Here is a 16,850-nt window from a genome sequence, read left to right on the forward strand (position 1 = left end):
AGTGTGACAAACATGCAAAAAAATAAGAAATCAGGAAGGGGGCAAACACTTTTTCACACCACTGTATATCACTGCTCAAATTCTACGACTGTGTGACTTTTATATATATATATATATATAAACCTACTTTTCCGATTGTCCTTTTTACCCAAAGGGTTCTGATTCGTGAGCTGAAACGGCTGGAAAATATCAGCCAATCCCCTTTCACCTCTCATATCACCAGCAGCCTGCAAGGACTGTCCACTATCTATGCCTACGGCAGGGGAACAGACTTCATACACAGGTAGAACTCAAACAAAAAATGTCCTTTATTACTTTCTAAAACTTTTTTCAGTCAGTCACTGAAGTTATTTTGATGACATTTCACTTGAAGCCTGTATATAACATAGTATAAGGGAAAGTTAATTAAAATGAATTATGAATGCATTAAAGGACTATTAAACTCAATCAACAAAATTTGTGGCATAATGTTGATTACCACAAAATTTTATTTAAACTTGTTCATCCTCCTCTCTCTAAAAAAAAAAAAAAAAAAAAAAAGCTCTGGGTTCCAGTGAGGCACTTACAATTGAAGTGAAAGGGGCCAATCATTAAACATTAAAATACTCACTGGTTCAAAAGTATAGCCATGAGACATAAACAATATGTATTTTAACATGATTTTAGTGTGATAAAATCACTTACTAACCTTTTACGTGTAAAGTTATATCCAATTTTAATGACTTAACGTCAGTAACTCTAATACCCTAAAACGACCCTAAAAACAATGATTTAAACAACGTTACAGATCAAATAATACACAAGTTTTAACAGAAGAATTAATGTAAGTGCTTTTATAAAATTAAAAGCTTCACATTTCTGCCTTTAACCCTTTATGCTCGAATGGGCCTGCAATAAAAAAAAGAGTCATCAATATATTAATAACTACAGTCTTGACCAACACAAAACAGGTATCATTTGTAAGCTTAGAAGCTCTATTTTCCATTGCATGCAAGAATTATGACCAAAACTGAACAAGTGCTTTGAAATTTGCAGACAAATCAGAAGTGTTCCATTTTAATAATGTAAAAAAAATAAATAATAATAATTGCACTGTACATATTATTGCAATCAATAAAAACATCAAATTAATCAAATATCCATGTGTCATATACAGGTGCATCTCAATAAATTAGAATGTCGTGGAAAAGTTCATTTATTTCAGTAATTCAACTCAAATTGTGAAACTCGTGTATTAAATAAATTCAATGCACACAGACTGAAATAGTTTAAGTCTTTGGTTCTTTTAATTGTGATGATTTTGGCTCACATTTAACAAAAACCCACCAATTCACTATCTCAAAAAATTAGAATATGGTGAAATGCCAATCAGCTAATCAACTCAAAACACCTGCAAAGTTTTCCTGAGCCTTCAAAATGGTCTCTCAGTTTGGTTCACTAGGCTACACAATCATGGGGAAGACTGCTGATCTGACAGTTGTCCAGAAGACAATCATTGACAGCCTTCACAAGGAGGGTAAGCCACAAACATTCATTGCCAAAGAAGCTGGCTGTTCACAGAGTGCTGTATCCAAGCATGTTAACAAAGTTGAGTGGAAGGAAAAAGTGTGGAAGAAAAAGATGCACAACCAACCGAGAGACCCGCAGCCTTATGAGGATTGTCAAGCAAAATCGATTCAAGAATTTGGGTGAACTTCACAAGGAATGGACTGAGGCTGGGGTCAAGGCATCAAGAGCCACCACACACAGACGTGTCAAGGAATTTGGCTACAGTTGTCGTATTCCTCTTGTTAAGTCACTCCTGAACCACAGACAACGTCAGAGGTGTCTTACCTGGGCTAAGGAGAAGAAGAACTGGACTGTTGCCCAGTGGTCCAAAGTCCTCTTTTCAGATGAGAGCAAGTTTTGTATTTCATTTGGAAACCAAGGTCCTAGAGTCTGGAGGAAGGGTGGAGAAGCTCATAGCCCAAGTTGCTTGAAGTCCAGTGTTCAGTTTCCACAGTCTGTGATGATTTGGGGTGCAATGTCATCTGCTGGTGTTGGTCCATTGTGTTTTTTGAAAACCAAAGTCACTGCACCCGTTTACCAAGAAATTTTGGAGCACTTTATGCTTCCTTCTGCTGACCAGCTTTTTAAAGATGCTGATTTCATTTTCCAGCAGGATTTGGCACCTGCCCACACTGCCAAAAGCACCAAAAGTTGGTTAAATGACCATGGTATTGGTGTGCTTGACTGGCCAGCAAACTCACCAGACCTGAACCCCATAGAGAATCTATGGGGTATTGTCAAGAGGAAAATGAGAAACAAGAGACCAAAAAATGCAGATGAGCTGAAGGCCACTGTCAAAGAAACCTGGGCTTCCATACCACATCAGCAGTGCCACAAACTGATCACCTCCATGCCACGCCGAATTGAGGCAGTAATTACAGCAAAAGGAGCCCCTACCAAGTATTGAGTACATATACAGTAAATGAACATACTTTCCAGAAGGCCAACAATTCACTAAAAATGTTTTTTTTTATTGGTCTTATGATGTATTCTAATTTTTTGAGATAGTGAATTGGTGGGTTTTTGTTAAATGTGAGCCAAAATCATCACAATTAAAAGAACCAAAGACTTAAACTACTTCAGTCTGTGTGCATTGAATTTATTTAATACACGAGTTTCACAATTTGAGTTGAATTACTGAAATAAATTAACTTTTCCACGATATTCTAATTTATTGAGATGCACCTGTATTGTTGGAAAGCTCTCAGAGAGTAGAATACAACCAGCCTATTAATGAAATCCTAAAAGTCTTAAATTCTGTTTTGATGAAGAAAGAAACTCTTGGATGGCCTGAGGGTGAGTAAATTATCAGTAAATTTTCATTTTTGGGTGAACTATTCCTTTAATGTCTTATAATGCCTTCATAATGCATTTAATACACCTTATAATCAATTCTATGTTCTCAGAAATAATTGTAACCTCAGTTTTAATACATTACAACAGCTTCAGTATATATATATGTGTTTATATATGCTATAATGTATTAACATTGAATCAAAATAGTTCCTATTTACTTTCTAAATAGACATTCCCCATCTTACTGTGAAAGATTCATCAGTGAACGATATTCCAAAGAAACAAAATGCTTATCTTTTTTAATCTTTCATCAAAATATAATAACTTGCTCCACCTCTGAAAGGATTTTTTATTTCTGGCTGACGTAGTCAAATCCAGCCCTCTTCCCTCCATTTACCTGTTATATAGAGACCATTTTTACGATCCGATCAATTCCCAATGGATAAAGTCCAGGCCTTCATTTTGAATATCCTGTTTCATTCTGAAAATTGTCACATTAAGGAAGAAAAATGGGTTGCTAACACTATTTCACACTGACTTTAAAGCTGTAACTATTAATAGTTAAGTATTATAATAACTCAGAGCTGTGATAACAGATGTGTTGCAGATGATGAATGTTACGAATAAAATTAAAAAATGAGAACTATTGCTTAATATCTCTAATGTGTATTTCACAAGGTATGAAGCCCTGCTCGACACAAACCAAGCGTGTCACTATCTGTTCAGCTGTGGCATGCGTTGGCTGGCAGTCCGTCTGGACCTTATCAGCATCTCTCTCATCACCACTGTAGCCCTCCTAATCGTTTTCATGCATGGCCACATTCCTCCCGCCTACGCCGGCCTCGCCATCTCCTACGCCGTACAGGTGCGCTGCTCCAAGAGCTCTCACATGCACAAGAGTACACTGCAGGGAAGGGGTTGTGCTGCAAAGGAAGCTTGTGGTACAGGGCTGTTACTGTTCTGTGATTAATTAGTGGTGCTTGCTAAGGCAAGCATAATCATTACTACTGCTTACACTTAGAATAAGGTTTTTGTGCAAACTGCTTATTTCGGTATTAATAGAATAGTTTACTCAAGTTGTTCCAAACATGTATGACTCTTCTGTGGACTGAGGACAGACTTGACAGTGTTTTGGTGCACTATCCCTTTAAAATTCTGCATGAAACTAGTTCTCCATCGTTTGTGCTACTGACATAAATAATAGATTGTTAAGGTTTGCTGTTACTTTTTTTATTGATTGGATTTGTGTTTTTCGCTTGATGTATGATAAAATGGTTGAAAAAAAATCCCATAGACTTAGATTGAACGAGGGACCAAAACCATATCAAGAGGCTATAATATCATAGAGATTCGAGGGTAGGCTTTTTGCCTCTCAGCATACACCCTAGCAATACCCTACAACCATCCATAGCACCCTAGCAACTGCATAGCAATGCACTAAAAACCACTCAGAATCTTAGCTAGTTTCTAGTATTTCATTTTATTTTATTTATTTTTTTTATTCTGTTTTTATATAAAAGCTATTGGTTTGACTTTTACCAGTTGCAGGCATGTAGTGTAGTTGTTATTAACTGTCTGTTTTCTTTCTTCTGTCATATCCAGTTGACTGGCCTGTTTCAGTTCACTGTGAGGCTCCTGTCTGAAACAGAAGCCCGTTTTACATCAGTGGAGCGGATCAATCATTACATAAAGGTAGAAGCATCTGTGACACGTGTGATGTAGGTGTCACCAGCAAATAGAAAGGGACACACCATTTGTTATTCAGTTGACACAGCACACAATGGACATCAGCTCTTTACTTTACACAGGCCACTGAGCCCAGCAGTCTGTGCACTGCATAGTGAGCCTATTACCTCCTGCTCAGCAGGCTTTAGATGGAGTGCATTTATTGGCAGCCTGAACATCATAGCGTATGACACAGCTTGTTTTGTAAGGCTCCCATCAAAGAACAGCACAGCTGTCTTAGCTGCCAGCAGGAGCCAGAAAGCATTTTAAAGTGAATACAAAGGCAATGATGGTCTTAATGATAGAAAGTAGGACTGGAAGATATAACTAAAAAATATATATCTTGATATTTTTCAGGCTTTTGACGATATTCAATATATTTGAGATGCACTGTAGTCATGCGGTCATTATTGCAAAATTAACTCTAAGACTGGGTGGTCAGGACCCAGACTCGGAGCTGTTGGGACTTGTATTACCCTAAAAGGGGTTTATTTTGAAATAATGACCAGGTGACAGAAGATTTTTCCACTTATTACACGGCTACCTGCCAGATAAATAATTAAATGGACATTCAATAATGATTTAAGTAAAAAAAAAAAAAAAAATATGAGAAGAAAGAGATTGCAGAGTCTCCTGTAACAGCTCAATTCCACATCTGGAAAGTATTCACAGCGCTTCACTTTTTCCACATTTTGTTATGTTTCAGCCTTATTCCAAACTGGATTAAATTCATTATTTTCCTCAATTCTACAAACAATACCCCATAATGACAATGTGAAAGAAGTTTGTTTGAAATCTTTGCAAATTTATTAAAAATAAAAAACAAAAACAAAAACCACATGTACAAAAGTATTCACAGTCTTTGCTCAATACTTTGTTGAAGCACCTTTGGCACCAATTACAGCCTCAAGTCTTTTTGAGTATGATGCTACAAGCTTGGCACACCTATTTTTAGGCAGTTTCTCCCATTCTTCTTTGCAGGACCTCTTAAGCTCCTGCAGGTTGGATGGGGAGCGTCGGTGCACAGCCATTTTCAGATCTCTCCAGAGATGTTCAATCGGGTTCAAGTCTGGGCTCTGGCTGGGCCACTCAAGGACATTCACAGAGTTGTCCCGTAGCCACTCCTTTGTTATCTTGGCTGTGTGCTTAGGGTCGTTGTCCTGTTGGAAGATGAACCTTCGCCCCAGTCTGAGGTCCAGAGCGCTCTGGAGCAGGTTTTCATCATGGATGTCTCTGTACATTGCTGTACATGCTGCCACCACCATGCTTCACTGTAGGGATGGTATTGGCCAGGTGATGAGTGGTGCCTGGTTTCCTCCAGACATGACACTTGCCATTCAGGCCAAAGAATTCAATCTTTGTTTCTCATGGTCTGAGAGTCCTTCGGGTGCCTTTTGGCAAACTCCAGGTGGGCTGTCATGTGCCTTTTACTGAGGAGTGACTTCCGACTGGCCACTCTACCATACAGGCCTGAGTGGTGGAGTGCTGCAGAGATGGTTGTTCTTCTGGAAGGTTCTCCTCTCTCCACAGAGAAATGCTGGAGCTCTGTCAGAGTGACCATCGGGTTCTTGGTCACCTCCCTGACTAAGGCCCTTCTCCCCCGATTGCTCAGTTTGGCCAGGCGGCCAGCTCTAGGAAGGTGGTTCCAAACTTCTTCCATTTACGGATGATGGAGGCCACTCTGCTCACTGGGTCTTTCAGTGCTGCAGAAATTTTTCTGTACCCTTCCCCAGATCTGTGCCTTGATACAATCCTGTCTCGGAGGTCTACAGACAATTCCTTGGACTACATGGCTTGGTTTGTGCTCTGACATGCACTGTTAACTGTGGGACCTTATATAGACAGGTGTGTGCCTTTCCAAATCATGTCCAATCAACTGAATTTAGCACAGGTGGACTCCAATCAAGTTGTAGAAACATCTCAAGGATGATCAGTGGAAACAGGATGCACCTGAGCTCAATTTTGAGTGTCATGGCAAAGGCTGTGAATACTTATGTACATGTGATTTTTTTTCGTTTTTTATTTTTAATAAATTTGCAAAGATTTCAAACAAACTTCTTTCACGTTGTCATTATGGGGTATTGTTTGTAGATTTTGAGGAAAATAATGAATTTAATCCAGTTTGGAATAAGGCTGTAACATAACAAAATGTGGAAAAAGTGAAGCTCTGTGAATACTTTCCAGATGCACTGTACATATCTGGAATGGCATGAGGGTGAGTAAATGATAAAGGAATTTTTATTTTTGGGTGAACTAGCCCTTTAAATTGGACGCACAGCCTTTGATGTCAGTAACAATAGAGATGGGAAGAATTTTCTCCTCCCTTTAAAAGTTTATAAGCCTATTAATGTTGTAATCCTATGCACAATTATATGGTTAGTTTCATTTTTTGCATTTAGCATTGATTTTTTTCCTTCCTGTTAAAGAAAAATCCTTATGGTCTTTATTTGTTTAGAACCTAGAAAGTGAAGGTCCTCAGCAGATCACAGGCCCCTCCTCTCCTGCTTCCTCTTGGCCCCAGGAAGGACGAATAACCTTCCAGACTGTAGAAATGCGGTATCGAGATGACCTTCCTCTGGTTCTGAAGAATCTCTCTTTCAGCATCCTCCCAGAAGAGACTGTAGGGATAGTGGGCAGAACAGGGTCAGGTACACCTGTTTACTTTTATCCTATCAGACATTGTTTAGTTGTGTCTGTACTGCGGGTCATATTACTGGTGGAAGAAATAGATAGTGACACAGGTTGGTTGCTTCTTCAGGGAAATCTTCACTAGGCGTTGCACTCTTCAGACTAGTGGAGCTCAGCAGGGGATCAATCATCATTGATGGTGTCAACATCGCTCAGATCAGTCTGGAGGATTTGAGAAGCAAGCTGTCAGTCATCCCCCAAGAGCCGGTTCTTTTCATCGGTACTGTCAGGTATGTTCCACATCACATTCTCCAGCTTATCCACACACGATGAGCTGAAGTTCTTAAAGTCTACATGATACGGCATTCACAACTCATCTTACTTCTGTAATCTGATTTTAAAAGTGAAACAGGATATAAAAAATTAAGTATTGGGCTTGATTTTATATGGAATTGATTGGATTGTGAAAAGTGGGCGTTACGTACCAGAATGGAGCCAGGCGGTGTGAAAAATGTGAGGGATTTGTGACGTCAGCCGACAAGGAAAGTCATTTCAGTGGTGGAGAAAGTTATTATGTTTTGATGAAAGACTGCAAAGAGAAATATTTAATGTCTTTGAATGTAGACTGATGAATCGTGCACAAAAACACCAGGAACTTGTATTAAGAAATTAAATAGGGTCGATTCTATGTTGACTAAGTTCAAATCGGAAGATCTGTCTTATAAGTCATTCTCTTATCAACAGGTCAAACCTGGATCCCTGGGATCAGTATACGGATGCACAGATCTGGGAAGCACTGGAGAAAACCCACATTAAGGACATGGTGAGGACATGGACTGCTGTAAAATGTCAGGAGGTTTTGGAATGACTTTTAAATGCATATTACTTAAGACTGACTTTGGAGTAATGGCTATGTCTTGATGTTTGTTTTAGGTGAGCCAGTTGCCTAATTCACTACATTCTGAGGTGACAGATAATGGAGAGAACTTCTCAGTGGGAGAGAGACAGCTACTGTGTGTGGCCAGAGCCCTTCTCAGGCACAGCAAGGTCTCAATGACTTTTAGTAAATAAATAAATCTAATTTAAATGTCTTTCGACCCGGAGCTGTGGTGCAAATGTAGAACAGGTTTAAATCTGGCCATTCTGGCCATATGTGCCATTTCTCGTTTCTCTCTTCACTTTCTTGTCTCCTTTTGACTTTCCTAACTAATAGAAGGTAATAAAGCCCTTTAAAAAAAGTTTTTAAAAAAAGATGCATTTGGTGTGCATGCCTTCCTTAATCATTAAAATAACATTTGCTTTGTTTTTATGTATTAATGCATAATACAAAACTTAATTTGTGTGATTAAATAATAGTTCATAACTCTCTTTAATTCTGTTGAACCTCATCTGATATAAAATGGTGAAACATTGCCACTACATGGCTAGAAGTGAAAGACAGTTGACATTCGGAAAATATTGCCATTCAGAAATGGTACAGGAAAAAACACATGACCAATACGCAGATTTAGAAACTTTGATGTAATCATCACAGAGTTCAAATAATTTTTCTGTATGTAATATGTTGATGTCTCTTTAGATCCTGCTCTTAGATGAGGCCACAGCTGCCATTGACACAGAGACAGACCGGCTCATACAGGACACTATTCGTAACTCTTTCAGTGGCTGCACCACTCTGGTCATTGCCCATCGTCTCAACACTGTGCTTAACTGTAACAGGATAATGGTTCTGGACCAGGGGCAGGTAGGTCTCCACCTTCATCTGATATTGAGCATTTTACTGATACATGATGTTCTACTCAAGTAGAACATGTTTCTACATCAACGTCCTTTGTAGTTCCTGGAATAACATTCCTATCAAAACCAATCATAGCACTAACCCTAACCCTGAACCTAACAGTAACCTTTACTCTAACCATAAATCTGCCTCTAAAATCATAATGCCAGGTTTGGTTTATAAGAATGTTAATCCAAACTCTACCTTTAACCTTAAAATTAATTGCCACTGACTGATTGAAAGTAGTGTTGTAAGATCAACAAAGGAGGTTGATCCACGAACATGTCCAGATTGGGTAAATTCTATAAATGGGAAACTGAAGCATGCCCATGTCCATGAACTTAAAAAAAAAAAAAAAAAAATTTATTTTGAATGTATTAAAGGGATAGTTCACCCAAAAATGAAAATTCTCTCATTTACTCACTTTTTAATGTCATCCCAGATGTTTATAACTTTCTTTCTTCTGCTGAACACAAACAAAGATTTTAAGGAGAATAACTCAGCTCTGTAGGTCCATACAATGCAAATGAATGGTGGCCAGAACTTTAAAACTCCAAAAAGCACACAAAGGCAGCATAAAAGTAATCCATATTATTCCAGGGGTTAAATCTTTGTCTTTTGAAGTGATTGAATCACTTTTGACGAGAAACAGATCAATATTCCAATCCTTTTTTGCTATAAATCTTCACTTTCACTTTCAGAATGTGAAAGTAAAAGTGAAAGTGGAGATTTAGAGTAAAAAGTGACTTAAATATTTATCTGTTTCTCACCCACACCTATCATATCACTTCTGAAGTCACATGGATTACTTTTATGCTGCATTTATGTGCTTTTTGGGGCTTCAAAGTTCTGATCACCATGCACTTGCATAGTAAGGACCCACAGAGCTGAAATATTCTTCTAAAAATCTTTGTGTTCTGCAAAAGAAAGAAAGTCACACATCTGGAATGGCATGAGGGTGAGTAAATGATGATATAATTTTCATTTTTGGGTGAACTGTCCCTTTAAGTGTATTTTTAAGGTGTTTTGACTGGTCAAAAATTCTCAATGCTTTTAATCACCTTTCTGCCTTCACCAGTTTTTTTTTAAATGGTCCTGTGCTGTGACAATTTTTTTTTTAAACTGCAAATACTCCATGTAGTCAATTAATATGAGGCCATAATAATAACTGTTAACAAATAGCCAAATTATGTTTAAAATAGTTTTAGATGGAGTACATTTCACTGCAGGACATGTCAACTTTCAAAAGTATGTCATGTCATCTACCCAAGTACAGTATAATCAATATTTTAAGTTGTTTTTGTATCTTCTCTTCTTTGAAACAGATTTTGGAGTTTGATACCCCTTCAAACTTACTAGCCAATGAGAATTCACGCTTTTCTGCCATGATAGCGGCAGCCGAAGATACGCTTGGTCACCCATAAGAACTAAGCAGCCACTTAACAAACGGATGCTCTACTCAACAAAACATTCAGGGACACAAGAAGTCCTCCAACCTGCTGAGAATATTTGCAGAGTAAAGATTATTGAAGCTGCTAACTGCAAACTGAGATGTTTGTCATTCTTTAAGACATTGATAATGTTCTATCTAGTGTTCTACTGTTCTAGTTCACATACAGAGATTTTGAGTTTATATATGATGTCATGAAGGAGAGCCTTGCAATGGGAACATTCACATTAACGGCACTTTATTTTCCTCATGAGGCAGAAAAAATGTCCTAACTCTTAGAGTCAGTGCTGTACAAGTGTTGATTGAGTGAATTGCTCATAAGGGACTTCCTTCTACTGTTTTTTTAGGCAGAAGTAAATTTTGCACATTGGTAAATGTAATTTATTTGTTTTTCTTTGTTGGACTCTATAAAGGTATGTAAGATCTATAAGGTAAAATACTGATTTGCCTTATATCTCAAGTTATTAAGCGTATGAATCTAACCAAAGATGAAGTTCAGATCAATCACACCTATCGATCATTCCAGAGATGTCTACATAAAAAAAGAAAAATTATTTGCATTTTGTTTTGTTTGTTTATTTGCTCATGCTTTTCTTTTAACTCAAAAATGTGGTGCCTCTGCTGGTATTGGTGTGGGAGAATATTTGTCAAAGTCCTGGTGCAATTAGTGTTTTAGTAAAGAAAATGTGTAATGTGAATTATTGTGATAATTCATCATCAGGACAGTACTATTTTTTTTTTTTTAATACAAATTTATATTTCTGTGTTATTAACACTGTATATCTTTATTCTGTTAAATTTATTCTGTTTTTTTTCTCCAAAATGTTCCTTGTTTGCAAATGTTTTTGCGAAACAGAGGTGCTGCACTGACTATATCCTTTTAAGATTCATTCAGAAATATTTAATTTATGTTTGAAACAAAGGTACAAAGCAAATATCAAGCAATGTATTGATCCTAAATATCTCATGTATTTTTGGGGAGTGCCTGTACGTATTCATGTAAAGACTACACTTTTAGATCTTTTTGTTTCAGAATCAGCTGAAAATTGCACATGTTCAGGATCAATCATTTGGGTTTATTATATTCTTTTATATTTGCCACACCATGCAGTATCTATTCAGATACTCATCTTGGAAATCAAGATAGAAAATAATCTGTTAGTCGCTAAAATTATGTTAATCTTTAAAAGTTGCCTTAAGCAATATCCAGAAACTTTAGCTTTGCGGTTGTTTATGAACACTTATTTTGTGATTGTTATAAAAATGCTTTATTATTTTGTTTTAAAGCAACTGTATTGCCAGTGTCTATTTCAATATTAAAATTTTCACTTAATATACCTATGGGTAACACTTGATAAACAACCTTCATTATGTAACGAGGCAGGTGAGAAATGAGGATCTACGTAAATGCAGCTTTAATAAACAAAGTAACTCAGAATATAAAGAACACAAAACACAGGGAACCAAGTACACAGCATAACAAAGACATGTGAAGATGGACAAATTAACCAGGGGAAACAAGGGCTTAAATACACAAGGGAAAACAAGGAACACCTGGGGAAACAATCAGGGAGAACCAATCATGAAATAAAACTACAAAGGACACAAAACTAACACAGGAAACAGGAATGGGGAGCTAAACAAAATTTCAACAAAAAAGTCTAGACAAAAACAGGGAATTCATGACACATTAACTAGTCATTAACTAGTCATTAACAAACATTACGCATTCCTTCACAGAGCATTAGTTATTGACATTAAATATGCATATGAAAATGTATAAACCTAAGTTTCAACATGTTTTAACTATTTCTATAACCTACTGTACTTTGATTATACATTAATCACTATATAGAATATTTGTTAATGACTCATTAATTGAAGTTATTACATTAATCGTCCCTTGTCTTTAAATTGTTTAATCGTGAAGGAATATTTTGGAATATTCTCAATATTTTGATGTCATCTGCAGTGTTGGGTAAATTACTTAAAAATAGTAATCCACAACAAATGAATAATTATTTCCTCTATATTTGTAATCAGATTACGTTACTAATTAATTAATTGGAAAACGAATCACATTACTAATTACTTTTAAATTATTTTCTTAAACACTTTTTTGCTCAACAAATTCAAAATAAAGTCTATATTTCTTTCTTGTTCATTGTTACACACAAGTCATACACTCAGCACCTCACATTTCTCCTTCAGGGCCATAATTCATGTATTCTACATAAATAATATAATATAAATAGGCATAAACATATAATGTACTTAAAAGTAATTAAATTAATTGAAAGTCAGTAACTGTAATCTGATTACAAGAATTTAAAATATTATTTATTACGTTACTTTTTTTGCCAAGAAGTAATTACATTACTTTGTAATTGGATTACACCCAACACTGATAATCTGTAAACTGCAATCTTGGGCTCTCACTGAGGACTCTTATCTTAAACATGAAAATCTCTCTTTTTATTATAATTGTACCTTTTTCTAATATAAATATAAAGTAAAATCAAAATACTACTTTTCGCTCAAATTCATTACCTCTAAATAAAAAAAAGTACAAAATAAATAAAATAAAAATTAAGCGGAGGGGCTTTTATGTTGTATTTTCCCGTCGTTCTCCCGGAGCGGAAGCAGCGGTGAAGCAGCGGAGCTGTAGCCGCAGCAACAGCGCTCAGGATCGGCAACACACCGGGCTGACATGCCGCGGGGATGATGGCTGCCTTCGGCATTCTGAGCTACGAACACAGGCCTCTCAAACGGCCAAGACTCGGTCCTCCGGACGTTTATCCTCAAGACCCGAAACAAAAAGAGGTTAGGCGGCTTTCTCTCTTCCTCTGTGGCACATTTAATCTTTAAATGGTTTAAAATGAGATTGTTTTGATGGGTCGTTGAGATCAGGCCCTGCCTTCAGCTAACGGCCAATAACAATGAACTAAAGGCAAACGGCTCGGTTAGCTAACTAGAAAAACATAAATTATGCCTCTGATGTTTTGGTTTTTATCTTTAGGTGTGTTGCAGATAGGTAGAAAGACAAAAGGCGGATTTAAATGCTGAACTTCAGCTTTTAAAATGACGTATTGTCGAGTGATATTTATTTAAAGCTACTTCCATGAACGTAGATCAAATAATAGCGTCCTGTTTTAAAAATACAAGTGATATTGTTCATTGTCTTTATGTATTTAACAGTGCTAGTTAAATTTACGAAGTATAGGTAAATTAAACAGTCTCATTGGTGTGTTAGCTCTATCGGGTGAGCCTGTGTGTTTGTTTGTTGACAACTAGTCTCGCTTAACCAGACCTTTGACTAAAACAGCAAAGGATGAGACTGAGACTAGTTGATTTGTTTGTGATATAATGGTTGTGTCTCATCTTAGTTAGCTTCCTACCTAGACAGCATTTTTTTGCAACAGTTCCGTGCATCTGTAGTGCATATAAAAATGACTAACACGCCTATGACTCGCAAAAAACTGCATCTTATTATATTTGAGACACAGCTAGGATATATTTTCTCTTCATGCACAAGTGTGAATATAAATCATTGAAATGCCAATAAGGATCCCAAGTAAAGCAGTTTTTTAAAACTATACTTTTACATTGCCTGCAGATTATTCTGCGGTCTGTCTACACCAAGTGTTTGTCCTATTGATTTATGAGTGCTCCTTAATATAGACTTGTAATTTGTGAATTAATTGACAATTGTTATGAACAAGAGATATGCATGCACTCCCTAAGCTCTCAGCATTATGCATGAGCCATGTAATAACAGAATCCTTCACTTTATTGCTAATTAGGATGAGTTGACAGCCTTGAACGTCAAGCAAGGATTTAACAACCAGCCAGCTGTTTCAGGCGATGAACATGGCAGTGCTAAAAATGTCAATTTCAACCCTTCAAAGGTGAGTTTTATTAATGCTAATGCGGAGATTATTTGCATACATCTCACATTACAGTCAAAACCCTGTTCGTTTACTCTATGGGTTCCCTATACTATCTGCTTTTCAGATCAGCTCGAACTTCAGCAGCATCATTGCGGAGAAGTTGCGATGCAACACGTTTCCAGACACGGGGAAGAGAAAGCCACAGGTCAATCAGAAGGATAACTTTTGGCTCGTCACAGCGAGGTCGCAGAGCTCCATCAATAATTGGTTTACAGACTTAGCTGGCACCAAACCTCTAACTCAGCTTGCTAAGAAGGTTTGCTTTCATCCTTTTAAATAACATACTGCTGTTTGTGAGCTCAACAGATTGCTTAATGTTAGGAAGAGGTCCAGAGCATGCTCTTTATATTTTCAAACCGCTGAGCGTTACTGAATTTCACAGTGAAGGTCAAGTGGTATTTATTATCTTGGGTTGTGCAATAGCATAATTGGGGTGTGTATGCACACTAGGTTCCAATCTTCAGCAAGAAAGAGGAAGTGTTTGGCTACCTCGCTAAGTACTCTGTGCCGGTGATGCGATCTGCTTGGATGATTAAAATGACATGTGCATATCACGCTGCCATAACTGAAACCAAGGTGAAGAAAAGGCATGTCATTGACCCTTGCATAGGTTAGTGCAATTATTTTGCATAAATTGGCTTTTTTTTGGTTGATCATATCATAATGTGTCTCATTCAAACATGCAACACAACCCTTTTGTCTGTCCTTGTTTAATTCCTGAATGAAAATAAAATGTCCTCTGCTGTTGTGCTTGGTAATTGGGCTTTGTGCTGATATGCTTCTCTGGTTTTATCTTGGTTCTGCAGAATGGACTCAGATAATTACCAAATACCTGTGGGAGCAGCTGCAGAAGGTGGCAGAGTTTTACAGACAGTCTCCCAACCAGGGCTGTGGATCTCCTCTGCCTGCTCCTCCTACGGAGGTGGAAACTGCCATGAAACAGTGGGAGTACAATGAGAAACTAGCCATGTTCATGTTTCAGGTAGGTGGTCAAACTTTTATTTTAAATATGCTGTAATCTATGTCTTATTTAATTCAAAATGCTGTCAAATTTGAAAGCTATTAATTACGGCTGAGCAGGAACGCGGTTTATACGTGTGATGGTAATAATGTCTCCGTATACACTCGCTGAGCACTTTATTAGGTACACCTGTTCACCTACTTATTCATGCGATTATCTAATCAGCCAATTGTGTGGCAGCAGTGCAGTGCATTAAATCATGCAGATACGGGTCAGGAGCTTCTGTTAATGTTCACATCAACCGTCAGAATGGGGAAAAAAATTTTATCTCAGTGATTTCAACCATGGCATGATTGTTGGTGCCAGATGGGCTGGTTTGAGTATTTAGGACCAAAGTGTTCTGTAAAGGAGTTTGTTGTGGGGTGAAAGGAGGAAATGGGAAACGTGAGCTTCAACTCAAAATGTTGGTCTTTAATGATATGTCACTCATAAAATAGCTTTTCAGCTTCCACACAAACAAACAACTTCTGCGGTTGAAGCGTGACTCTCTCTCTTTACCTTATATCGCTCTCCCCTGTGCTTATTGCAATCAGAAACAGGTGTGCACACTTACTGCTTTCTTTCTCTCCGGAAGAACACCCGACCACGCCCCGCCACTACATGTTCCTAATAAAGGGCTCAGTCTATTATTGTATACTGTTTATATTGCTGTAGATGTATGGTTATTAGTGGACAGGAATGCTTCATGTTATTGAGATGTGTAGGCAACAAAGAAACATTGAGAAATGTGATAATACAGACTCTACGTATCCCATGAGGATGAATTTATTAAATTAATTTGTTGTTAGTAAGCCATTTTTTATTTTTTTTTCATGGAAAGGTATGCAAAAACTTTTCCTACTCCCCGAAAGATATTAATAAAATAAGTTTCATGAGATATCTCACTGGTCTCTGTGACAGCACTAGACTCTGTAAACATCAAACAAAATGTGTCTGCGGGCCACGGTCTCTGATTCTTTCTGCCTGTCAATCATTTTGTGCGTTCTCTTAGTATTGTAGTTGCAGCAGATTATTGAGGCGTAATGCTATTTTTGTGCCATGTTGTTCATTACAGTTGTCATTCGAGGGCGCTATTTTGCTGCTGTTGTTTTTGACAACGCATCTGCTCTGTGTCAGTCTGAATAAAGCTCATTTGGTATCTTTGAAATGCAGGGTTCTGGAAAGAGGTGGGATGGCTAATCCAACGGCTCAGCTTGTAGAATGGCTGAAATCGCTTACAGCACCTTTAAGGAAGGATTGTTGGTTGTTAAGCAATGTCGCAACTTGACGCATTAATATAGAATTCAACTGATATGCGATTATAGGGGTTTATATTGTCTGCGGCTTCATATGTAACTCATAACACTCTGTTTTATAGTGTTTTACTGTTGAGTCCTTTTGTTTTATAATGTGAGATTTAGGATTTGTGTGTTACGGATTATGTTTTTATTATTATTTTTATTTTTGTTGTGTGTT

General features: G+C 37.3%; 2 protein-coding genes across 9 annotated transcripts in view; both read left to right on the plus strand.

Annotated features, from left to right (window-relative positions):
- Positions 1–11,736, plus strand: part of wu:fb13g09 (ATP-binding cassette sub-family C member 5) — a 45,232-nt gene extending 33,496 nt beyond the window's left edge. Inside the window, exons 21-29 of the mRNA XM_051650174.1 lie at positions 155–283; positions 3,523–3,709; positions 4,447–4,536; positions 7,025–7,217; positions 7,328–7,487; positions 7,942–8,020; positions 8,131–8,244; positions 8,777–8,941; positions 10,300–11,736. Of these exons, the coding sequence (XP_051506134.1) occupies positions 155–283; positions 3,523–3,709; positions 4,447–4,536; positions 7,025–7,217; positions 7,328–7,487; positions 7,942–8,020; positions 8,131–8,244; positions 8,777–8,941; positions 10,300–10,398 (1,216 nt within the window). The 3' untranslated portion in view covers positions 10,399–11,736. The remainder of the gene's footprint in view (positions 1–154; positions 284–3,522; positions 3,710–4,446; positions 4,537–7,024; positions 7,218–7,327; positions 7,488–7,941; positions 8,021–8,130; positions 8,245–8,776; positions 8,942–10,299) is intronic.
- A 1,356-nt stretch (positions 11,737–13,092) lies between these two features.
- med12 (mediator complex subunit 12) overlaps positions 13,093–16,850 on the plus strand; it is a 43,144-nt gene continuing 39,386 nt past the window's right edge. For 7 of the 8 annotated variants that reach the window (XR_007892550.1, XM_051650166.1, XM_051650171.1 and 4 more), the window contains exons 1-5: positions 13,093–13,247; positions 14,228–14,332; positions 14,439–14,630; positions 14,825–14,984; positions 15,181–15,356. Coding sequence is in view for 7 of the 8 variants with exons in the window: in XM_051650166.1 (XP_051506126.1) it covers positions 13,146–13,247; positions 14,228–14,332; positions 14,439–14,630; positions 14,825–14,984; positions 15,181–15,356 (735 nt within the window). In the remaining variant the exon portion in view is untranslated. Of the gene's footprint in view, positions 13,248–14,227; positions 14,333–14,438; positions 14,631–14,824; positions 14,985–15,180; positions 15,357–16,850 lie in introns of those variants that run through there. The other variant, XM_051650172.1, reaches the window with a different exon arrangement.

The sequence above is a fragment of the Myxocyprinus asiaticus genome, chromosome 22 (assembly GCF_019703515.2).
Source record: "Myxocyprinus asiaticus isolate MX2 ecotype Aquarium Trade chromosome 22, UBuf_Myxa_2, whole genome shotgun sequence".
Lineage (NCBI taxonomy): Eukaryota > Metazoa > Chordata > Actinopteri > Cypriniformes > Catostomidae > Myxocyprinus > Myxocyprinus asiaticus.